At 37.1% G+C, this 26,759-nt stretch overlaps 1 protein-coding gene across 9 annotated transcripts in view; it reads right to left on the reverse strand.

Annotated features, from left to right (window-relative positions):
- Positions 1-26,759, reverse strand: part of CARS2 (cysteinyl-tRNA synthetase 2, mitochondrial) — a 104,147-nt gene that overhangs the window by 33,701 nt on the left and 43,687 nt on the right. For all 9 annotated transcript variants that reach the window (XM_056807944.1, XM_056807942.1, XM_056807946.1 and 6 more), the window contains 3 exons: positions 23,852-23,985; positions 12,405-12,469; positions 155-221 (listed from right to left, as the gene is read on the reverse strand). In XM_056807944.1, the coding sequence (XP_056663922.1) occupies positions 155-221; positions 12,405-12,469; positions 23,852-23,985 (266 nt within the window). The remainder of the gene's footprint in view (positions 1-154; positions 222-12,404; positions 12,470-23,851; positions 23,986-26,759) is intronic.

The raw sequence follows: 26,759 nt of genomic DNA on the forward strand, positions 1-26,759 counted from the left end.
AGGCCTATTTGGCCTGCCCCACCCCTCCACCCCCAACCCCCACACTGGTCTCATATAACAATTTGTTTTGCAATTCTCTGATATATTCTGAAAGCTGAGCTAAAAAGTTCTAAGAGAATAAGACAGAAAATGAAATACTAAATTGTTTTCTTACCTGACCTATAACTGCTAAGCATGCAGAACATCCGGAAAACATCTGGAGAAAACTTCTTTAGAAAGTCCTAAAATTTTTTAAAATGAAGTACATTTGTTACAATTTTCTACTACAAGCAATTTTAATATTAACTCAAAGATTATGTGGCAGAGTAGATAGAGCACTGGAATTCGGAATTAAACCCCGAGTTTGAATTCTACCTTAAATACATTTATTATGTTATCCCAGGGAAAAGTTACTTAACTCCCTAAGACTCAACATCTTCATCTGTAAAATGGATAATAGCATTCACCTCACAGAAATGTCATAAGGACCAAATGAAGCAGCATAACAAAGTGCTTTGTAAACCTTAAGTTCATATATTAATTTAAGTTATTATTATTGTTGTTGCTATTATGACAAATGCATGCTAACACATCAAGAAATCTTAGGGGAGATATTCCTGTTCAAACACTAAGTATAAAAGTTCTTTCTGATCACTTATTCCCTCCCCTTAAATTTTATCAATATATTCATACCCTGTTGGTGGAACTATTGTTATGAAAAACAATTTGTAATTATATAAAAAGAGTAAGCTGCTCATTTACACATTCTAACTATATCTCCACTGCTAAATATACATTCCAAACATAGTCAAAGACCCCCAAAAGACTCAAAATTTTATACACAAAACTTTGTGGGGTAGCAAAAAACTGGAAACAAAGTGGGTACTCCTTGATCGGAGAAAGGCTGACAAAACTGTGGTGGATAAATGTAATGGAGCAGAACTGTGTCAGAAGAAACCAGGAATTTCAATAACATGTGAGAAGACTTCAAGAAAGTAACTAGAGGTTAAATAAGCAGAATCAAGAGTACAAGAGCTATAGAGTACGATGATGTAAATGAAAAGAACGCTCAACAAAGCCAAATGCATAGCTGTAATAACAGATCTTAACCAGGAGAAAGACTAAGGAAACGCCTTCCCCTCTGAAGTAAATAGCTGTAGAACACATTCAGCAGCCTCAAGTCCAGGCTTGGAGGCTGACTGTGGACTCAGAGGCCAGCTTGGTGAAATGGTTATGTGAGCCTGGGCTCCTGCTGAGATCCCTTTAGGGAATGTCCTAAAGCAGGATTCGCAGCAATATTCTCTTATGGAGCTCTGATGGTGGTTGTTGTGCAGCCTCTAAGCCCTAATCTATGAGAGAAAGAATAAATATTTCTCTAATAGCAGGGAAGCAAAGAAAGAAAATCAGCAGAAATGATGAGAAGTGTATTATACTGTCTTTTATCATTGTTGTTGTTTAAGCATTTCACTTGCATCTGACTCTCCAAGACCCCATTTGGGGTTTCTCTTGGCAAAGATACTTAGAGATAGGAACTGAGGCAGACAGAAGGAAGTGACTGGCCCAGGGTCATCTAGCTAGGTGTCTGAAGCTAGATTTGAACTCATGAAGTTGGGTCTTCCTGACTCCAGGCCTGGCACTCTATCAATTCCACAAGTCCCTTTATACAGAATGCAATGTGTGGAATCTGTATGTGGAAGCCAGAGTTAAAGTATCCACAATTACTTTAAGATTACTATAGGAGGTCAGATAATGAAATCTTTTGAAAAAGGAAAAAAATAAAATACAATTTTGATGGGGGCTGGGACCGCTGAGCCAGGTATCAAATGACATCAGACTAGGCCCAGATCCAGGCACCTGCACATATCCAAGGCCAGGGGCACTTGTCAGGACAGTTGGCTCTCTCCAATGACGGGCCACCAGAGAAAATTCCATTAGTTCTCCACTGTGTAGAACTACCCAAAAGCACCTGTCCATCTCTCTAAGCCTAGCCTAGGGGAGGAGGCAGATGGACCTTGACTTCTTCTTTATAAAAGGCCTATCTCCTGCTGTTCCAGGAGAAGGTGGCTCCACTCCCAAAAATCAGTAGCTGCTTCACGACCACCAGCCCGAGCCACTTCTTTCCAATAACCCCAATAAAAGCTTTGCCTGAGATGACAAACTGTTTTGGAAAGAGACCAAACTCCGATCACAACAAAACCATAAATTTATATTAACCACCTCACATAAAAACTATCCAAAGATGCTAAAATAATGGCGGATTAGGTTGGTCTAATGCAAAGATGTTTTATGGACTGAAGTTTAACGAGGTGTGAATGGGTGTTAAATTCCTGCAAGTACTTTCTATCTACTTTGGGTTATCCACTGGCCTTAATGTGTAAGCTCAAGTCTTACGGTTCTATCTATAGACAGCGAAAAAAAGATGTCTGCATTTTGGGGGAAGAAGGAATGGGTAGCTCAGATCTGTGCTTTCATTAGTACAGAAAATTTCCAGTGAGAAAACTGTCTCTACGAATGTAAATCAATACCCAACCAGAAATATATAGTTTTGGAGGGTCACCTGGGATCCTGAGAACTTAAGTGATTTACTCAGGTCCAAACAGCTCAACTACGTTAAAGGCAAAACAAATATAATGCCAAGACTAGGGGGCTATTTATCCAACAATGATGCTTATATACTAGTTATTAATGCATGAATGAGTAAATTAATTTCTCCTTCTCTGTTGATTAATACTATCAGATGGCAGAAAGAAGTGCTATTCTCCAAAGTTCTTCCCATAGGTTCTGAAACATCCAATCTTCATTCTAAAAATGTCTGATTCTCATGCAATCTTTTTTTTCCCTGCTCATGCAATCTTTTCCCCCGACCCCAGCCAAATTTCATAAATAGATCTCCCTCTCCAGTCCCTCATACCTGCTAAGGTCTCAAACAATGCTAAAACCACTAAGCCAAATTAAATTGCTTTCATCTAGTTTGACACACACTTTTTAAAACAATGAAGAGTAAGAAGGGAGTCTTCAAAAGCTCAAAAGTTTATTTACTCAAAACAGCAAATGGAGACAGCCTTCAGGACTAATCTAGCTTGTCTTGTATTGTCTGTTATCTTGCTTTAATTTTCTACTCTAAGTACATAGCTCAATCACCAAAGTAGTTGGTCCAAACATATTTATTTCCATAAATGTTGCCCAAATTATAAAGCAGATCAGCGGCCAACTCAGTCCTAAACTTTTCTCTTCCCTGCTGTACATTTCAAACATAAAGGTTTGGGGATGTGTCAAGGAAGATCATCCTCTCCCCGTCCTGAATAGCTTCCCCTGCCCATCAAACATTCCTGAGATAATACAGTTGTACCAGGTTTGTGTCCCTCTACGCATGGTATGTCCATAAAAGTCAAGGCTTTGGGGCTTGAGAGGGGAGAACTGAGAAGAGAAGGAAGAAGGAAGAAGTCAGAAACAGAGGAGGCAGGTTAAAGGGAATGAGGAAGAGACTTACAAGTTAGGGACCACGTGGTCAGGTTACTTATAGGAATGATTGTCTAGCCTTTGCAATAAACTTTATAAATATATAGCTGGGTAGAAATATTATTCAATTCTTACAGAATGGCGACCACAAAAGGACTTTAAGACCTTTAATTTTATTCTGAGAAGTTTCTAGGGAGTGCATAGTTAAGCTTAAGAATAGAAACTCAGTTGGGCCTGCCTTCATATGCGAAAGGAACCTTGGCGGAGAGATTGAACAGGCTGCTGTTTTTCCTGAATCAGATCACATTGGATTGGTGAGAAAAGCTCCTTCCCAGGCGGCATCCCCCCTACCCCACCCTTTTTATCTTTCAGCTTGAATAGGGGTGAAGGGGCCTTTTTGCCCATATGGAATCCAGTGGCTTTTAGAACCCAACAGGAACTCCTGCTCTTTTATTTTCCACAGCATACAAGGTCCTAGTGTTCTTCCTTCAGCCTAGTGCAAGGCAGGGGGAACCCCTTAAATGGATCCTGGGGGTCCTTCCAGGCTGTGGGTTAGAGTTAGGGGCTCCCTGGGGCAGTAGAGAAGGGAAAGGATGTTTTTTGCCCGAAACAGAATCGGGGACCCAGGCAGGGGAGAGGTTGTCCTCCCCCCCCACCCCCCCATGGCTAAGAACTCTCCCCACGTGGTTCCCCACCCCCCATCCCACCCGACCGGACCCCGTTTTGGATGAAAATGGGGCAGCAGAGGACGGGGAAGAATCCCACATGCCCCCTGACAGTCTGACTTTCCCAGGTACAAAAAACAGACTCCTGTTTCTTCCCAGCCTCTGCATTCTTCCCAGGCATGATCAGCACAGCACAGCTCATGGAAGCACCCCCCCCCCTCAATTCCAAACAGAACAGAGGTTTTTCCCATTAAATTAATCTTAGGGGTCCTTCCGGGGTGTGGATTAGGGTTAGGTGCTTCCTGCCCCCCTAACTTTGAAAACACATGGCTGTTCATTCTAGGGGAGGGGAAAGGATTTAACTCCATCTTTTTTCCTTTCTCCCTTCCCCCCTCAAACAATCCTTAGAACTGGGCTAAGAGGAAGTGTTTATTGGAATTATTTTCTTTCTTCCCTTCCCTCCTCTGCATGTTTCTTCAGACTGCATTTTTACATGGAAGTTCTCTTTGAATTTTTCTCTGCCCTCCCCCACCCTCAAATTTTCCTGACAGACTGCTTGCCTCTTTTAGCATAGCAAAAGCCACATTTTTTTTCTTTCCTTTATCTGACTGCTTGCTTAGATAGAAGCACCCACAGGTGCCTTCCACTCTACACGCATTTATAGTGCCACCTACTGTAGAGAATTAAAACTGCAGGAAAATAAAAAGAATTCCCTTGCTACTGTTACTAGTGATCTAAAATAATGCTATTAAATTGAATACATTTAAATAAAAGGACTATTACTATGAAATATTAATAATATTGAATTTAAAATAAAACCAAATTTCTAAAATTGAACAAAGACAACATTAAATCAAATTAATTACATGCAATATTAAGGAATAATTTTAGAACACAATAGTATTAATAACACTATCAATAAGAATAATCAGTTTTTAATAACTATTATTAGTCATTTATTAATGACTAATAATTATTATTGAGGATTGATACTTGTTTGGGGTTTATGGCCATTAATTATTAATTAAAATTATAATAAATGCATAGTATTAAGTATTGATAACCTTATCAACAAGTATAATGAATGCACATTATTAATTATTAATAACACCACTTATAGTAAATTCATATTTTATTAATTATTAATGACAACAATTATTACACTAAATACACATTCATTATTGATACTATTGCTGTGCAAAAATTACCATTTCCTTACATTAGCCTTTTGCTTTAAACCTCCTCTTATTGCCTTCCACAATAACATTGAAGAACTTTGTGTCTCCATTTTTTTTTTATGTTTTAGGAACTTCTCATTTTTTAAGCTGACCATTTAGCAATACTCAAACTAGCTTAAATAAGACATACAGACTAGACAGTATGGGAAATACTGCAACAACATCAAGGGAAATCAGGAACTATTCCTCCTAGTTCACCCCTGAATAAATTTTTAAATTCCTGGAGTGATCCTAATTTACCTAAGGAGAATTGGTTGACAAAGAAAGAAGCTAGAAAGCTTTGTAAAGCATGGATGGACATATCTTTTACCTGATCAAAATATGGCTCTTCTGACTTCAAGATCTTAAAAGATTAAAATCATTAAAAACAAAGATCCCAAAGATTATAAATATTGGTACTTATAGGCATATCATGTTGATAAATCGACCTTTCCCTTCAGTGAGGAAACCTTTCTTTCTTTGGAACCAAACCATTCAAACTCCTTCAGTGAAATCTAGCAAGAAACACACTCTATCATTCCACCTGGCCTGTGAGGAGGTTTCTCCTCATACTGACCCACACCAGGTCTTGAACCCCTAAGCTCCTCTCCCTGTCAAACCTCACTCATTCCCTACTCATCCCATTCCCTTTCCCCCAATCTACCTCTCTACCCTCCCTTAACATCCCACCACCCAGTGCACACCCATCTCCCGTATCCCCACCCATACCATTCCTACTCCTCTCCACCCCATACCCAGTCCCACCCTTCTTCTTTGCCACCCCATCCCCTGCCCTACCCCCGTTCCTCTCCACCATGCCCCCATCCCTGCCCCCAAAACTTTCACTCAGCCTCCCCAACTGCTGACAACTCCATTCAACCACCCTACCCCCTTCTCCTACCAGCCTCACTGCAACCCACTCCACTGAACTCCAGAACACAGGCTAATTAGCAGTTGCCACAGATGATTCAAATAAATTCCTTTTCCCTCTAAGAGATGTCCCTATATATAACAGATGTGGAGATTTAGTAAACATTAGACATCATACACCCTTTTCTCCACAGGACATTGAGAGATTCAAAGAAAAAACACCTTCCTATGAAGCTGAGCCTGTGGTGATGATAAATAAGTTTGAAAGCATTTTTCGCATATATAATCCCACTTGGCTTAATGTAAACGATTTGCTCCAGGTCTTGCTAACAGAAAGGGAAAGGAATAAGATTCTTTCTCTTGTTAATCAAGCCCAAGGAGTGGGAGCAGCTCATTGGCCAACTGAAGATCCCAAATGGGGTCCAAATTCAGAGCAAAATAACTTACAAGTATTCCGGGTTAGAAATGCATTGCTAAAAGCTAGGAGAGCCTGATCTGGTAGGCCTGGTATATGGACTGAATTTGAAAATCTTAAGCAAGAAGACAGTGAAAATCCCATCCAGTTTATGAATAGACTGATTGAATTGGAACATATGCTTGCTCTGGATAGAGAATGGGCCCTTAGACCAATCAGAATGCAAGTTGTAAAAGACAGTTGTAAGGTAGTTAGGAATTATTTTATGACTAGCTGTCCAAATTGGCTTACTATGGACCTTGAAGAATTGAAAATAGTGACAGTTTATGCTTTTGAGGGACATAAGGAAAAGGAGTAGAACACTGATTTAGTGGAAGCATTAAGGAAGGAAATAAAGGAATTGTCTTCTAAACACTGTGAGAAGGATAAAGAGAACACTACTTTAGTGGAGACATTGAGGAAGGAAAAGAATTAACTGAAACAGTTGTAAAGATAAAGCAAGGACAGATCATAACTCCCCTAAAAGAATCCACAGAACAACCACTAATGTTACGTTAGTGGAAAAGTTGGTCATGTAGTTATGAATTGTAAGAAGAGGAATCAGGAAACTAGAAATAGAAGTTTCAGGAATAATGATATTAATAGGAGAAATAGTTATTCAAATAAAGCAAATCAAAACTCACATCCAAACATCTGTACTCAATGGGGGAACCTTCCCTCAGTATGGGGGACCCAAGAGGTATAGACAAAGAAATTGTGCGGACTGATGGTACATGGAAGAGGAAGGAACCTCAAAGAGTCTGGAGGTGAATTTTAAGCCTTTTCAAATCTCATTGCCTTGTTGGTGTTAACTGTTGCAATTTGTTCCCCTTCCCAGAATGAAGAAGTCTCTGTAACTTAATTCTAAATATAAGATGTATATAATTATGTATATAATTTACTGTCAACTACTTCATAAGTTGTCAAAATGGAAATATTCTGTTACATTATCTTTATTTGTACCTCCCCTATGATTATGATTGTACTGAAGAATATCTTTGTAAAAAGTCCATGAACAACATTTTATTCCTTTTTTTGCCTTAGTTAATTGTCACATATATGATGATGGATGGACTTCATCAAACTGGTTTCAACCTGCATACAAGTTTTGGGAATTTATTTAATAATTTAAATTGATTTTAATGGTTATTCAGAAATGATTTTCAGATAGTTGGGAGCATCCCTAACTCTGAGTGATCATTTATTTGCCTTCCTCCAAGTTGTTTGTAACAAGAAGTAAGGGTCTATTTGTAGATGAAGTAAAGTGCAAGGCACTGTTACATTTCCCATCTCTGTATTGTAAATGTAACGGATGACATATCTGAAATGATTTTCACTTTTTAGTCCTCAGCTCCATATGAAAATGAGTGGAACATACTGAAGACAGTTCTGTTACACTGTTACAGTTTCATACCAAGAGGGAGGGAGGTGCCTAATTAGCTTAGTTGCCCCGTGATATGTTATAATCTCATCCAGTAGGTGGGAATGATTTTTCCTGTGAAGCCCTGTAGCTTCGAAATGGATTTCTTATATTTGTAACTCTTCATCACCAGTACAGAGGTTTTTCTGGGTTTTCTCTCCCATCAAATTTTGGAATGATGGTAATAATAGACTTTGTTAAAAAATATCATTGCCAAAGTTGAAAGATTGGCTAAATCTGTAGAACTTGTAACAAATATTCATTGTTTCAAAGGGATTTTTGGATGTCATACAGCTACTCATGTGAATCCTAATGATAGTGGGTTTGTTTGCTATTGTCATTAATGGGCCCTTATAATTTTGGGGATTCTGGTACTTTTTAGAATCTGTATTAGCTGTTGTACTACTGTTTTTAAAAGGCTTTTACCTGGTGAAAAAATTATGTACTGTGAACTTTAGATTACTCCACCCTACTTAGTCTAACAAAAACAGGCATGTCTATACCCATACTTAAGGATTAAGTATTTAGGAGGATGGCCTATGACAGACATGTGCTGGCAAAGGACAAATCAGAAACAACTGACAGACCCCTGGGCTGTCCTAAATCAAGCTTAAGCTACCATTGGTACATGTGAGATGCAGGAAAGTGATGTAAAAACCATCTATATATTTCGTGTCACTTCCTTGCTCAGGTCTCTTTCCGCAGAGAGGTGGCTCTGGCGGCAGCTTGCTGAGCATTTCAGCATCTTGGAATGATGGCAACTATTGTCTGGTTTTGACGGTGAGTTTTCCTTGATACTATACTGGGAGAAGCTGAGTAGCCTAGTTCAGATGAGGCATCTTCACTGAGCTCTCTCAGAGTTTAGGTTGATTCTTTCCTCCTTTACCTTCCAAACACTATCCTCTTAGAAAATCCTCTAATCTTCTTCAAAGACATCGTGGTGGAGGTCTTTGAACTCCCTCTGGTACAAGCCAGGTGGGAGAAATCCTATACCCTCTTCTCTCTCTTCTCCTTAATTCCTTCCCTCTATATTAATTAAAACCACCATAGATTTCCAAACTGACTTGGGTATTTTATTTGGGATTTTATCTGGTGACAAAATTAATTTAGATTAGGTCACAACCCTAAAATTATCCTTACAGTACACTCACACTGTTATGTACACTCACACTGTGGATCCTGGCCAAGTTATGAGTGATATAAATTTCATTTTTGAGTGAGTACCTTTTGCGTTGTGTCTCTGCTTGGCTAACACATTATCACATGGAATGTGAACTGTGAAATTATGATTTAATAAAAAAAATTTTCTCTTTGTTTGTGAAAGGATATTTTATTTTTTCTTTTCTTTTTTCCTAACCTTGGTGATACTTATAGTATATGAAATCAGTATTAATGTTGTTTTACTTGAAGGAAAGTTTACAGTATAAGTTTACAGTATCTATTAGCCCTAGTAATATGTATACCCAAAAGGCTTTCGACTATGGAAACCTGCCATTTATTGATAAATGTTATGGGACTTTGTTAAATGATTATAGCTGATTTCAAGAGAAGGGAACAAATGAGCTACTATACAGTGCCAAGTAGCACAAGGTCAAAAAAGGACCAAAACCAATCCAGGGAGGATTGTTGAACTTCTATGCCAATACAAAAGAACTTGAACCTAGTGTGAGAATCATGGTTGTGACGCTTGACATATGTGAAGATGCAGGACTTCCCTTGAACCACACTCCATGTGCAATACTTTGAGTCAATTACTTCAGGTTGGCTATCATCCTGGGGCCCCTCATCCCTGACAGTAACAGTAAAATCAGACCAGAGAATGATTTTTTTCCTCTTTTCTGCTGAAACTTAGTCCTTTCTCTCTTATAGTTTGGCAATTTTTTGTAGTCCTGGCTGAAAATGAGTAAAGTGCTATATTGCTGCTATTGTCCTATAGGCTTGTGGGACATACATCACTTTAATGGAGTCTTGCTGTGATTCAAGAACCTGTTACGGGTTTATTTTTTTTACTCATTATTTTATACACGTAAACCTTATTTTTTATCATTTTTGTACTTATTATTTTTATACAGAATTTCATTTTTTTTACTCTTTTATTTGGGATTTTCTTGGGATGGTTTGTTTTTGTTTTGACAATTGTTTCATATACCTCAAAACTCAGTCATGTATCCCAGTGTGATTCTGATGTTGGTCAACACTCTCCTCAGGGGGACTGTGTAATTATCCTAAAATGCAAGGTTTAAAATTTTTGGAAGAAATTTCAGGAAAAGAAACTTGCCAACACCTTGAATCAAGAAAGCAGATCCTTTTGGAGAAGGTACTGTAAAGATGCCTATAGAAGCCACATAATGCATCAAAAGATCTAGAATGAACTTTGGGATATAATGACCTGAATTGAAGGGGGTTGAACATACTTATTCTGAATGTAAACTCTTATGCCAAAGGGGACTGCCTGATAATTGGCATTTCGTCAATGCATCTATCACTCAGTTTTTGTATTTTACTCTCACCTCTAATTATTGAAATTTCCTCTTAGAAAAATACAATATTTTATGTACTTTTAGCTAGAAGGTATTTAGTTATAAGCTAGTTATATTTAAATGATCCATTGGGGAGACGGGTCTCCCTAAGGATCATGGGGTGATGTGTAAAGGAAGTTCATCCCCTCCCCCTCCTGAATAGCTTCACCTGCCCATCAAACATTCCTGAGAACACAGTTGCACCAGGTTTGCATCCCTCTGCGTACCGTACATCAATAAAAGTCAAGGCTTTGGGACTTGAGAGGGGAGAACCAAGAAGAGAAAGAAGAAGTTGGAAACAAAGGAGGCAGGTTGAAGAGAATGAGGAAGAGACTTGCAGGCTAGGGACCACATGGTCAGGTTAATTATAGGAATGATTGTCTAGCCTTTGCAATAAACTTTATAAATATATATCTGGGTAGAAATATTATTCAATTCTTACAGGGAGAATGGAAGGGGTAAAAAATAAAAGTCATCTGAAGACCAAGAATTAAAAAGTTAGTTGTGAAAACTTCCTCAGAATAGATGTCAACTTATGTTTATAAAAACACTGGTTATGTAGCACAGTGAAAAAATGTTGGACTAGAAATCCGTAAACTCACTAATTCTGTTTCCAACAATTAATCAATCAACATGCATTTATTAAGTATTTACAAAAACAAAAGCACTGTACTAAGTGTTAGGGATACAAAGAAAAATAAAACCATTCATTCATACCATGCAGCAGCAAGGTGCAGTGGAAATAACATAGGCTTTGTAGTCAAAGGGCCTGCATTCCAGAGTCCTTTCTACCATAGTGCTTGGCTTTCTTATCTTAAAAGGAAAGTGACGGTGGATGCTCTTTAGGATCCTCTCAGCTTTAAAGCCATAACCTTGTGATTAACCTACAACTATATATTTGCACAGATTGAAAGATAAGTAATTCTATTTATTACAGTGCTCCTTTGACCAACACAAGAACACAAATCCTCCACACCCCAACTTCTTCCCTAGCAACCAACCTTCTCAAAATGAGTATTTTACTACACTGGTTTTACTATGGGTCTTTCATTAACCCCATACATTAAGTTTTTGGAACTCAGTGAGACCTCCCAGTTTGAGTTCCAACAGCACAATCTTCAAGAAACCAAGATCACCTCCATACCAAAGAATTATCAGAATCAGATTTTACAGGAAGAACGCTCTATGCTGCTTCACTGAAATTACTGAAGTATAGGGAAAACAAGAATCTCTATTAAAAAAAAAACTTAACAAGTTTGCTAAATTTTCTCTGAAGGTTTTTAAGTATTTAAGATTTAGAAAGAAAATTAAAATCAACAAACATTCATTGAATGAATAAACTAAAAATATTTCTAGCATTTTAACTGATCTGTGGCTGGTGCCTTTTAGTGGCCAGATTTATACTGGGAAGAGAAGTGAATGCTTAGAATCTGGTTGTTTTCCATCCATGCTTATTTCCTAATTTGGGATTACATTTATTTGGTTCTGCAAACTCAAAAGTCAAAAGATTATTTGGTCAAACCATCAAAAAACATTTTCTTCAATCATATTTGTTTTTGATTCTCATTATGTACTTTCTACATTTCACTCACCATCACTTAGCATGATATATGTATGTAAGTATAATAAAATATGTCAACAAGTAAAAGTATAAATAACTAGGATAGAACAAAGAAAAGTGATATATGCTAGATAGAAAACCTTTTTTAGAACCATGGAAGAGACTGTAGGTAGTCAGAGTCAATTATATGGCATGCAACACACATGTTAAAACCAATTTAAGAATTTGTCATTCTTTTTAAAAGTTTTAAAGTATATTACCTTAATTGTAATGTAATTTTTTAGTGATTTTGACATTTTTTCTTTCCCTTTAACATGCAAGTGCCCTGGAAGAAAAACAATGAGATTAAATTAATTGTTTTTGAATCATGAGAAAATTAGCCATTCTGTAAGAAAAATTCAAGGAACTAATATAAATAATAACAGGAATTAGAAAATTAAATACCTCTGGCTCAATCAGGGCTAGCATTTAATATAAGCATAACACTACATAGATAATAGAATCACAAATCTAGAGGTGGAAGGGGTTCAAAGACCCATTTAATCCAACTGGCTCATTAATATGCCTTTTTTTGCTTCTGATCTCACAATTTAGAAATATCTAGTTAATAGACTAAGCATGTGCATAATAGTATCTTACTAATTTTTACAAATGAGGAACTAGAAACAAATTAAATAACTTAAGCTTTATATTCCAACTATTTTAGGTACAATGAATGACAAGAGAGGAATAAAACTAACCAGAAAATGTTTAGACTTTTCTGACTTTTCATAAATAGAATCATAATCTCATGAAGGAAATTTATGGATTCCCTAGTTCAATGTTCTCCTTACTGTCTGAATCCCATCTACAACATCCCTAACCAATAGTTATCCCACCTATGCTTAGATACTTCTAGGGATGGAAGTTTAGGAAGCCTATCTCACTTTGAGAAAGCTTTAGTTATTTGCTAGAAATGCCTGGCCATAATGAGAAAATTCTTCATCCCTGTAACTTCCTCCTACTGTTTTTAGTCCTGTCTTCAGGAGCTATACAAGATCAAGTTTAATTCCTCTTCTCCATGGGAGGCCTTCCAGTATCTGAAGTCTGCCGTCATGTCCCAAGTCCTTTCTTTCCCAGGCTAAATAAGTTTCTACAAATTCACTGGATTCTTTCTAGAATTAGTTCATGTCTTCTCATTTATCTTCATCAAAGGCTTCTTTTTCTTAAAACATGCACTAAAAGGAGCTTCTAAAAGCTATGGCTGGCATTTTCCCCACAAAGTACAACTCTTCTCCTCCCCCAAAAATATTTGTTCATAATGGAGGGATTTCCTTTTCCTAACAGAGATCTTTACCTAGTTTGCTTAAAAATGCTGTTAGGGCACTAAGTGACTATAATATGCAAAAAAGCCAGGCCTGGAGACTAGAGGCCCTGATTTCAAATCTAGCCTTAGATACCTTCTACCTGTGTAAATATGAGCAAATCACTTAACCCCAATTGCCTAGCCCTTACCATTCTTCTGCCTTGTAACTGATGCCTAGATTCTAAGATAGGTTAAGAGTTTGTTTGTTTTTTAATTATGTGTTGCAACAAGAATGTTTTCTGGGGTTTGTTTATATAATAGAGTATCTAGAAAGTGACACAACCTGGATTGAGTCATCAAAGAATATTACATTAATAATAACTTAAGTTTGGTGGCATCTCAAGTAAGATTTATCTAACTTCTTTATTTATGCAATTCAGCTTTTTTTTCTTAAGAAGAATAATTATTGGGGCAGCTGGGTAGCTCAGTGGATTGAGAGCTAGCCCTAGAGACAGGAGGTCCTAGGTTCAAATCTGACCTCAGACACTTCCCAGCTGTGTTACCCTGGGCAAGTCACTTGACCCCCATTGCCTAGCCCTTACCACTCTTCTGCCTTGGAACCGATACACAGTATTGACTCCAAGACGGAAGGTAAGGGTTTAAAAAAAAAAAAGAATAATTGTTTTACGAAAGGAGATACATTATATTTCTTATGTCTCCAATATAAAGCTTAGGTAATATAAAAAGGAAGATGTCTACTGTAAAATGGAGACTTGAACCCTAGACTTCAATCCCAGAAGTCCTTGGTATTTTCCAGAATTTCCTATAATCTCAACTGAGTCTCCACCTGGGCCAGATCACAATTAGTATTTAAACTGGCAGTAAAGCCTACCTTGCCCTCCTCTATGCTCTGCTCTCCCATTGCAATGATGTGGTAAGTAAGCTAAGCAGGGGGTGGAGGGTAGAGGGGTGGGGGAAAGGGGGGGATTCTGAATGGGCTAATCAGCCATGGGCAAAAATGTGGTTTTATTTTGTATCCTTGATTTCTTTATTATTTTGTATCCTTAATTCTAATAATCCTTAATAAACCTTTTAAAACATAATATTTTATTACTAGAGACTAATTTAATTTTTACACTACTTAAGATTTTTTTAGTAATTAGAGCAATTAAACCAATTTTTAAAATGCCTCTCCCCCCTGATTTGAAAGTATCTATTGTTTCTAAATATTCACTGCATGGTTTCATATCAACCTAAGAGTTGGATAGCTTTGACTAGTTAGTAAGGTTTAAAGGCACCAACGACAATCAATATCAAAAATTACCTTCTCATCCCCAAGAATAAAAATAATGGAAGTATGCTAATTATTACCAATGCATTTTGCTAGAATGTTTAGGAAACCATCCTAGCAATCTATGGACCACTGAAAAAAATGAACCAATAGGGTATTAGCTGCATGCAGTACTATATTTTTTCAGGAATGATCAAGAATACCAAGTCTATAGCTAATGACTCCTTCAAAATGAAGTATGCCGAAGGCTTTCAATAGTTTACATGAATAAGTTTTACAAACTCTGAATCAATGTATATTTATTCATCTATGCAGCACTGAAAAAAAGTCTGAATTTTTTTTCTACATAATCACTAAAGTGTAGTATAGCACTTTACACTATAAAATATACATATTCCTTAAGAAGTAATTTCTCAAATTTCTACCAATAAATATAGTAGGCTATTTCTCTCAGCTACTGAAGTTCATCTTCCTTTCTACTGGTTTTCAGAGAAACATCAATGTAGCAAGCAACACCATCAAGAATGTAACTACTATTTAGATCTTATTTATTTGTAATAAGGGGAAATTTGTGACAGATTAGAAAAACTCAGCACCCAAACCAAACAACAATTCACAACCACAGTTGAAAAACCATCTGATGATCTTCACAAACGAAAGATTTTCTTAAAAATACTTCAAAAATATTATTAGAAAGTTAAATTTAAGATGGGTAAAATTAAAGTTGTGAGGATTGCAAAAATATAAAGGAAAACTGGCTATTTGATACTTACTGGACAATCTCAGTGTATTAGGTGCTGTTCAAAATATATACCAAAACAATGGCTGAATTTTAGAGACTTATATATTTAAAGAATCAAATATTTCAAAATGGAATGAAATCTCCAAAATCATTTGGCCTTATTCATTCTTGAAAAAGAATCTCTTCAAAAATATAACCTATTCATGGTCATTCAGCCTTTGCTTGAAGACCTCTAATGTGAGAGAACATATTTCCTCCTGAGCCTACTTCTGGATAGCTCTAATTGAAAGTAACTTAACTCTTTTTTTTTTAACTTTATAATATTTTATTTGATCATTTCCAACCATAATTCATTAAAGACAAAGATCATTTTCTTTTCCTCCCCCCCACCCCCCACAGCCGAAACGTGATTCCATTGGGTATCACATGTGTTCTTGATTCGAACCCATTGCCATGTTGTTAATATTTGCATTAGAGTGTTGGTTTAGAGTCTCTCCTCAGACATGTCCCCTCAAACGCTATAGTTGGACAGTTGCTATTCCTCGGTGTTTCCACTCCCACAGTTTATCCTCTGCTAATGAATAGTGTTTTTTCTCCTAGATCCCTGCAAATTGTTCAGGGACATTACACTACCATTAATGGAAAAGTCCATTACGTTCGAATATACCACAGTGTGTTTGTCTCTGTGGACAATGTTCTCCTGGTTCTGCTCCTCTCGCTCTGCATCACTTCCTGGAGGTCATTCCAGTCTCCATGGAATTCCTCCACTTTATTATTCCTTTTAGCACAATAGTATTCCATCACCAACATATACCACAATTTGTTCAGCCATTCCCCAATTGATGGGCATCCCCTCGTTTTCCAATTTTTTGCCACCACAAAGAGCGCAGCTATGAATATTCTTGTACAAGCCTTTTTCCTTATTATCTCTTTGGGGTACAAACCCAGCAGTGCTATGGCTGGATCAAAGGGCAGACAGTCTTTTAGCGGCCTTTGGGCATAGTTCCAAATTGCCCTCCAGAATGGTTGGATCAATTCACAACTCCACCAGCAATGAATTAATGTACCTACTTTGCCACATCCCCTCCAGCATTCATTACTTTCCTTTGCTGTCATGTTAGCCAATCTGCTAGGTGTGAGGTGATACCTCAGAGTTGTTTTGATTTGCATCTCTCTGATTATAAGAGATTTAGAACACTTCTTCATGTGCTTATTAATAGTTTTGATTTCTTTGGCTGAGAACTGCCTGTTCATGTCCCTTGCCTATTTATCAATTGGAGAATGGCTTGATTTTTTGTACAATTGATTTAGCTCTTTGTAAATTTGAGTAATTAAACCTTTGTCAGAGGTTTCTATGAAGATTGTTTCCCAATTTGTTGTTTCCCTTCTGATTTTAGTTACATTGGTTTTGTTTGTACAAAAGCTTTTTAATTTGATGTAGTCAAAATTATTTATTTTACATTTTGTGACTCTTTCTATGTCTTGCTTGGTTTTAAAGTCTTCCTCTCCAAAAGTTCTGACATGTATACTATTCTGTGTTTACCCAATTTACTTATGGTTTCCTTCTTTATGTTTAAGTCATTCATCCATTTTGAATTTAACTTGGTGTAGGGTGTGAGGTGTTGGTCTATTCCTAATCTCTCCCACAGTCTTCCAATTTTCCCAGCAGTTTTTATCGAATAGTGGATTTTTGTCCCAAAACCTGGGATCTTTGGGTTTATCGTATACTGTCTTGCTGAGGTCGCTTGCCCCCAGTCTATGCCACTGATCCTCCTTTCTGTCTCTTGGCCAGTACCAAATTGTTTTGATGACTGCTGCTTTGTAATATAGTTTAAGGTCTGGGACTGCAAGGCCGCCCTCATTTGTGTTTTTTTTTCATTATTTCCCTGGATATTCTTGATCTTTTGTTATTCCAAATGAACTTTGTTATGGTTTCTTCTAAATCAGTAAAGACATTTTTTGGGAGTTCAATGGGTATGGCACTAAATAAATAAGTTTGGGTAGGATGGTCATTTTTATTATATTGGCTCATCCTATCCATGAGCAGTTAATGTTTTTCCAATTGCTCAAGTCTAGTTTTAGTTGTGTGGAGAGTGTTTTGTAGTTGTGTTCATATAGTTCCTGTGTTTGTCTTGGGAGGTAGATTCCTAGGTATTTTATTTTCTCTAAGGTGATTTTGAATGGGATTTCTCTTTCTAGTTCTTGCTGCTGAGCTGTGTGGGAGATATATAGAAATGCTGATGATTTATGTGGGTTTATTTTGTATCCTGCAACTTTGCTAAAGTTGTTGATTATTTCAATTAGCTTTTTGGTTGAATCTCTAGGATTCTTTAAGTAGACCATCATGTCATCTGCAAAGAGTGATAACTTGGTCTCCTCCTTGCCTATTTTGATGCCTTCAATTTCTTTTTCTTCTCTAATTGGTACTGCTAGTGTTTCTAGTACAATGTCAAATAGTAGAGGTGATAATGCGCATCCTTGTTTCACTCCTGATCTTATTGGGAATGCATCTAGTTTATCCCCATTGCAGTTGATATTAGCTGATGGTTTTAGATATATACTGTTTATTATTTTTAGGAACGACCCTTCTATTCCTATGCTTTCTAGTGTTTTTAATAGGAATGGATGTTGTATTTTATCAAAGGCTTTTTCTGAGTCTATTGAGATAATCATGTGGTTCTTGTTGGTTTGCTTGTTGATGTGGTCAATTATGTGGATGGTTTTCCTAATATTGAACCAGGCCTGCATCCCTGGTATAAATCCTACTTGATCATGGTGGATGACCCTTCTGATCACTTGCTGAAGTCTTTTTGCAAGTATCCTATTTAAGATTTTTGCATCTATATTCATTAGGGAGATTGGTCTATAGTTTTCTTACTCTGTTTTTGACCTGCCTGGCTTTGGAATCAGTACCGTGTTTGTGTCATAAAAGGAGTTTGGTAGAACTCCCTCTTTGCTTATTATGTCAAATAGTTTGTATAGTATTGGGATTAACTGTTCTCTGAATGTTTGATAGAATTCACTGGTGAATCCATCAGGCCCTGGGGATTTTTTCTTAGGGAGTTCATTGATGGCTTGTTGGATTTCATTTTCTGATATGGGATTGTTTAAGAATTCTATTTCTTCTTCTGTTAGTCTAGGCAGTTTGTATTTTTGTATATATTCATCCATATCACCTAAATTGGTGTATTTATTGCCATATAATTGGGCAAAGTAATTTTTAATGATTGCCTTAATTTGCTCTTCATCAGAGGTGCTGACCCCCTTTTCATCTTTGATGCTGCTAATTTGCTTTTCTTCCTTCCTTTTTTAAATTAGATTGACCAGTACTTTGTCTATTTTGCTTTTTCAAAGTACCAGCTTCTTGTCTTATTTATTAAACCAATAGTTCTATCACTTTCATTTTTATTAATTTCTCCCTTAATTTTTAGGATTTCTAGTTTGGTTTTCTGCGGGGGGGTTTTAATTTGATCGCTTTTGAGTTTTTTTATTTGTATTTCCAATTGATTGATCTCTGCTCTCCCTAGTTTGTTAATATATGCACTCAGGGATATGAATTTACCTCTGATTACTGCTTTAGCTGCATCCCAAAAGGTTTGAAAGGATGTCTCGCCATTGTCATTTTCCTCAATGAAATTATTAATTGTTTCTATGATTCTATGATTTCTTCTTTAACTAAACGATTTTGGAGTATCATATTGTTTAATTTCCAATTAGTTTTTGATTTGGTTTTCCATGTACCATTACTGATCACTATTTTTATTGCCTTGTGATCTGAAAAGGCTGCATTTATTATTTCTGCTTTTCTGTATTTGTGTGCCATGTTTCTGTGACCTAGTGTATGGTCAATCTTTGTGAATGTGCCATGTGGTGCTGAGAAGAAGGTGTATTCCTTTTTATCCCTATTTATTTTTCTCCATATGTCTATTAATTCTAATTTTTCTAAGATTTCATTCACTTCTTTCACCTCTTTCTTATTTATTTTTTGGTTTGATTTATCTAAATTTGATAATGGTTGGTTTAAGTCTCCCGCTAATATAGTTTTACTGTCTATTTCTCCCTTCAATTCTCCTAGTTTCTCCATTAGAAATTTGGGTGCTATATTATTTGGTGCATACATGTTGATTAGTGATATTTCCTCATTATCTAAAGTCCCTTTTAACAAAATATCATTACCTTCCCTATCCCTTTTGACCAGGTCTATTTTTTCTTTGGCTTTATCAGATATCATGATTGCAACTCCTGCCTTCTTTCTGTCAGTTGAGGCCCAGAAGGTCTTACTCCATCCTTTAATTCTGACCTTGTGGGTGTCTACCCGCCTCACGTGTGTTTCTTGAAGACAACATATGGTAGGGTATTGGATTCTAATCCATTCTGCTATTTGTCTACGTTTTATGGGTGAGTTCATCCCATTCACGTTCAAAGTTATGACTGTCCCTGGCATTTTGATATCCTTCCCTAATTCTAACCTTTCTTCTTCAGCTCTACCTTTTAGTCCAGTGATTTCCTTTAAATCAGTCCCCCTTGTCCCCTCCCTTGATATGTTTCCCTTTCTAGTCCCTCCCTTTTTTGTTCCCTCCCCCTCCCCCCTCTTCTTCCCTCCCTTTTTTGTGTTCCCCCCTACCCCCCTTGGTTTTCCCTTCTCCCTTCCCTTGTTGGGTAAGATAGAATTCAAGATCCCAATGGATCTGGATGTTCTTCCCTCTCAGAGTTGATTTCCCTGAGAGTAAGGTTTAAGTAAAAACTCTTTTCCTCTCCTTCTTATAGGAGTTTTCTTCCCCTCCCCTTCCCATGTGAATCTTTGTGTGAGAAAGATTATTCTATTTGGTCTTTCTTTTCCCCCTATTTACACATTACATTTTCCCCACATGTTAGTATACATAGATTGATATAAATGTAGTCCTTATAGAAGAGTTTGAGTAAAAGAAAAAGATAACATTTTCCTCCTTTTCCCTTTCCTTCATATTTACCTTTTCAGGTATTCCATGTTCTTTCTTTTTCGATACCGAACTTTCCACAGAGCTCTGGCCTTTTCTTTGCAAAAACTTGGAAATCTTCTATTTTGTTGAATGCCCATACTTTCCCTTGGAAGTATATAGTCAGTTTTGCTGGATAGCTGATTCTTGGTTGAAGGCCCAGCTCTCTTGCCTTTCTGAAAATCATGTTCCATGCCTTGCGGTCATTCAGAGTGGAACTTGCAAGGTCTTGTGTGACCCTGATTGGCATTCCTTTATATCTAAATTGTCTTTTTCTGGCTTCTTGTAAGATTTTTTCTTTTGCTTGAAAGCTTTGGAATTTGGCGATTACATCCCTGGGAGTTGTCTTTTGGGGATTTAGTGTAGAGGGTGTTCTGTGAGCTCTGTCAGTGGCTGTATTTCCCCCTTGTTCTAGGATCTCTCAGCAATTTTCTTTGATTATATCTTGTATTACGATGTCGAGTTTGCTGTTTATTTCTGGCTTTTCTGGAAGTCCAATTATTCTTAAATTATCTCTTCTTCCTCTATTTTCCAAGCCTGTCACCTTGTCAGTGAGATATTTTATGTTCTCTTCTAATTTCTTGGTCTTTTGGCTTTGCTTTATTAATTCTTGCTCATTGTCTTCGAGTTGCCTGATTCTGAACTTTAAAGCCTGGTTTTCCTTTTCACGTTGGTCAAACTGGTTTTGTAGATGCGTGAATTTCTTTTGCATTATTTCCCACTTTTCCTCCCAGAGGGCTTCCATCTTTTTGATCCTTTCCGATTCAAATTCTTCATGGGTTTGTGGAGAGTTTCCATTTCCTTTGGAAGGTTTCAGAGCATTTGCTTGTGTTTCCTCTTCTATCTCCTCTGTATTTTGTATTTTTGCTCCATAAAATGTGTCCAAAGTTGCCCCCTTCTTCTTGTTTTTCTTGGAATTTTGGGGCTTTTGTGCTTCTGTGGAGTTTGCCATATCTATCTGAGTTGGGAGGGCTAGCTTTTCTTATCTCTATCTGGTGTTCAGAGGTTTTAGCCCTAGGTAGATTGTCCGTTCTATGCAGTTGTTGTTCTGTCTTCCCGGGGAAGCCAGGAATTGCTGGTGTTTCCGTGTTACTGCCCTCCTCGGCTCCCTCCCGATGCTTCTCCTTTGCCTTACTTCCACGCTCTGAGCCTGGCTTGGCCCTTTCTGCAGGGTGTTTGTTTCTGTGCCTTAGCCGGCTAGGAGAACCAGCACTGAGGGGGGAGGGGCCTTGGCTTCCAGGAGCTCCAGAGGGCTCCTGATAGGATTAGCTTTCCCTGGGTCAAACTGAGTATGCCCTGAGGCAGGGACCTTCTGTGAGACTCAGATGGAAGGGTCCAGCCAGGGGGTTACAGGCTCCCCCTTCTCTCTCTGTTTCCCTGCTGTCTTGTGTTGGGTGCCCCCTCGTCTGAGTCAGGTTGTTTTCAGGAAGAGGCCTTCAGAATAGCCAGCCCTGAGGCTCTGAGGTTCCCTCTGCTGCCTTGGACTCGGCGCTCTGGGTTGGGGGGAATGGGTCCTGGGACCTTCCTTCTGCCTACCCCTTAGGTCCGAGTGATCTCGGGTTCTGGCTCTTAGGGGGAGCCGTACCTTTTGATCCAGGTCCAGGAGGAGGATTCCCGGGGTCTATGCTGTTGTTCATTTTGAATTTCGGTGCCCTAGGAGCATATAGTTTGAGTTCAGTAGGGAAGGGTTTCCGTAGATCTGAACTTTAGCTTTCTCTAAGCCGCCATCTTGACCGGAAGTCCAAGTAACTTAACTCTTTCTCTACATGAAACCTATATTTGCCAATTTGTGATTGTCATCCATTATTCCTAGTGTTCCTTTGGAGAAGCAAGACCAGGTATCTCACAGACCATATATGTACCCCATAAATTATTTCTTTATGTTTGTTCTAGATGTTTCCCCACCTCTTTTTCACTTAGTTCATTTAATTTCTTACACTAATATCCTCCTCCAATAGTCTAGCAAGTTTTACCAAGCTGGAAAGGCTTCAAGAACAAGCCCAATGATAAAGCATGTATTTTTCATCTGAGTATCAGCCTAAATAAATTTAGAATCTCATCATCATGTTAGATCTGTACTGATTAGTTTGTTGGACACAATGGACATGGAAGGATATGAGACCTAGGTGGCTGGAGGAACAACTGGTTACAAGTCAAGGTCCTTTTAATTGACAGGAGAAAAGAAATAATTATTATTAGATTATGGAGACAAAGTGTGTGTGTGTATGTGAGGTGGGGGTAGAAGGAGGCTATATAGTTTCCTACTCCACAGGGAAAGATACATGGAGCATGACAATGATATGAAAGATATAATGAAACTTAATTCTTGGTTTTCCATAGGTCCTGGTGGAGCAATACACACATAAATACAAAGAAAATACTGTCATAAACATACTTGGAGATAAGCCACTTCCTTTATCTCATGAGGCATTATGATATAATGGAATTCACAATTAGAGAAATCTAGATTTAAGGGCTGATTCTAACCGTTACAATCTATGTGACAATAGGCAAGTCATTGAGCCTATTCAGTTTCCCCATTAGAAAATAACACTTGCATTACCTTCCTCCCTTTGCGTAGCTACAAAGAAATCACACTAAAAGGAACAATGTAAATATCAATTACTATTGCCATTAAACATATATATACACACACATATATTGCTTATTGTCATTATTATAAAACAAAAAGACCAAATTTGTTTTAGCAAAACATAAGCATCACACATTATATTATGCAGTATATGGATGCTAATGATATCTTATAATATGGCAAAGAATGACCTTGACACCTAAAAGAAACTGCCATCATCTACAGTATGCTGTAGACTAACTTACTTTATGTTGCCTTTTTATCCTATGCCTTAAAAATGTCTTCATTGTACCTTGGACAATTCTAACTAATTCTGGACCAAAGACTCTTCTCAAAATCAAATTACCACATGCGTTATTATCTCCCTGGCTCTTACCATAGTTTCCTCTTGATGACAGACAAATCCAACCATACTATTTTTCAGGATCTCAGATCCATGTTATATAACTGAACTTCTGATGAAGCAATTTTAAAGAATTATGATGTATGTACAATGAAATACAAAGTAATGTTAAAAGTAGAGAAAACAGGTCAGGTGAATATCTTACACATCATGCTGAACAATTTCCTTCCCAGTATACACAATCTAGTCAGTCTAATTTATTCCTATAAAAATATATATGACTCCAATCCAAACAAAAAAACTTGTTTCCAACATAAAACAGACATTCAGAAAATGAGTAGATTCCAAATAGATGACAATTCACTGAAGTTATACATACGTTAGTTCATGTACCTCCCTCCAAATATAGCACTGTCAATATCAGTAAAAAATGAATCCTTGCACAATAAATAAAACTAATTTTAAAATGGCACTTACCTGAATGTAGAAAATAGTTTCCCCACTGCTTGCACTGGTGATATACCTCGCACTGTGCAATTTCATTTTCATGATGTGGAAAAGCTAAATCGATCCCACCTGTATGGATATCCAATTGGCTTCCAAACACCAAACTGAAAAAATATATTCCATGGTTTGACTACACTCACATAGCAACTTTTCTCCAGAATGTTAAGTATTCATTACCTCTAGCCTCACATAATATGCAGAGAAAATTACAAAAATTAAACCACAAAGCTTCACAAATGAACATTTGTTCATTTCCAATATGTTAAAAAATTTAAGCTCAAATGAAGACTGGTATTTTTACCTAGTTTTTTTATCTTCCAATGAATAGTCCTAATCTTTCTTTTATCCTAGACATCAACAAATGCTATTTGAAAAAACAAACAAAAGAACACTGCATAGACAATTGCTCTGACTTGCAAGAAGTTAATATCTGTAGGATGACTGCAAAGTAATGAGACTGTTTTTCTTGCCTGGCTCAGGACTTCAGCACATCATACCATGGAAACCAAGTTAACAAATTCAAAGCAATATATTTCAGTCATGCTATTCCCGTTTGTTTAGTGATATTTTCATTATTATGACAATCTCATACTAGACATGGCTACCAAAACAAATTATTTAATATTAAATTCATTTGAAACCTGCTGACTTTTATATTCAAAACAAGTTGTAGAACTGTAACCAAAACAATAATTTTACTACCATGCTATTATCTATATCAGCTCTTGTTTACATGTCCTATAGCCTTATCATAAACTGAGTATCTATTACATGCAAGGTACTGAGATAAGCACTAAGAGCAATATAAAGACGAGTATTTCTGCCAGCAAAGTGCTTCCAGAGAAATATGTCCACTCTTAAATTTTTTAAAGTTTAAGTATCGTCAGTTCAATACAGTAAGAGAAATTGGCAAATGAGTAATTGCCAGATAAATTATTCAGACACTAATTACTACAGAAATTCATGGGAAAAAGAAATCACTTTGGATTGGGGGGGTCAGAAAAGGCTTTACAAAGAGAGTCTGATCAAGGTACAAGGAAACATTTGAATAGGTCAAGAGTTCTTAACTTTCTTTTGTGTCATACACTCCTCAGTAATCAGGTAAAGCCTAAGAAACCCTTACTCAGAATTTTTTAAAAACAAATAATTGAAGGAAAAGCTAAATTTCAGTTAGAGATTAGTAAAAATAAAGATGTAATTCTTTTCCCATCAAAGTTCAGGAACCCCTTCAAACCTATCTATTAAACCCACAAAGAGATTGGGATCCCAGGTTAGGAGCCCCTTAAATAAAGAAGTAGAGAAGATAAAGCAGTCTATTTCCAGCAGGCTGAATGACATTAACAAACAAACAAATAAACAAACAAACAAAAAAAGTAAAGGCAGAAGAGTAAAAAACCATTTGAAGGGAGGAAAGGGCAGCATTCCTACACAGCAAAGCTTACATTTACATTCAGTCAAAAAGTCAAACACAAAATAATCAACTTGCTGTTATTTAAATACCTTCAAATTTCTAGCATTGTGCCTTCACATTTTGATCATTAAAAAAAAAAGTTCTTCAACAGTGTAACAGTATTATTTACAGTTAACAGTATGATAGTATCAAAAAACTAATGTCCCTCCTTGTCTAGGACTGGTGAAAAAAAAAATGTCAATCCTGAAAAATATAGAGGTCCATAATGTGGTCATTTCAGCCAGAGATATGATCCTGTGAAAAAGCTGGGTGATCTCAATTAAAAGCTAATTGTGAAATAATGAAAAAAAAATGTGAAGGAAGGAGGCCTTGCAGTCCCAGATCTCAAACTATACTATAAAGCAGTGGTTATCAAAACAATATGGTACTGGCTAAGAGACAGAAAGGAGGATCAGTGGAATAGACTGGGGGAAAGCGACCTCAGCAAGACAGTCTATGATAAGCCCAAAGATCTAGGCTTCTGGGACCAAAATCCACTATTTAATAAAAACTGCTGGGAAAATTGGAAGACAGTATGGGAGAGATTTGGTTTGGATCAACATTTCACAACCTACACCAAGATAAACTCAGAATGGGTGAAAAACTTGAACATAAAGAAGGAAACTATAAGTAAATTAGGTGAACACAGAATAGTATACTTGTCAGATCTTTGGGAAAGGAAAGATTTTAAAACCAAGCAAGAGTTAGAAAAAAATCACAAAATGTAAAATGAATATTTTGATTACATTAAATTAAAAAGGTTTTGTACAAACAAAAACAATGCATCCAAAATTAGAAGGGAAGTAACGAATAAGGAAACAATCTTCATAACAAAAACCTCTGACAAAGGTCTAATTACTCAAATTTATAAAGAGCTAAATCAATTGTACAAAAAATCAAGTCATTCTCCAATTGGTAGTAGTCTCTCGGTAACCGAGGATGATGGGCAAGGGACATGAATAGGCAATTTTCAGACAAAGAAATCAAAACCATTAATAAGCACATGAAAAAATGTTCTAAATCTCTTATAATCAGAGAGATGCAAATCAAAACAACTCTGAAGTATCACCTCATACCTAGCACATTGGCTAACATGACAGCAAAGGAAAGTAATGAATGTTGGAGGGGATGTGGCAAAGTAGGGACACTAATTCATTGCTGGTGGAGTTGTGAATTGATCCAACCATTCTGGAGGGCAATTTGGAACTATGCTCAAAGGGTGAAAAAAGACTGTCTGCCCTTTGATCCAGCCATAGCACTGCTGGGTTTATACCCCAAAGAGATAACAAGGAAAAAGACTTGTACAAAAATATTCATAGCTGCGCTCTTTGTGGTGGCCAAAAATTGGAAAATGAGGGGCTGCCCTTCAATTGGGGAATGGCTGAACAAATTGTGGTATATGTTGGTGATGGAATACTATTGTGCTAA

Source organism: Monodelphis domestica, chromosome 8, assembly GCF_027887165.1.
Source record: "Monodelphis domestica isolate mMonDom1 chromosome 8, mMonDom1.pri, whole genome shotgun sequence".
In the NCBI taxonomy this organism is placed as follows: Eukaryota; Metazoa; Chordata; class Mammalia; order Didelphimorphia; family Didelphidae; genus Monodelphis; species Monodelphis domestica.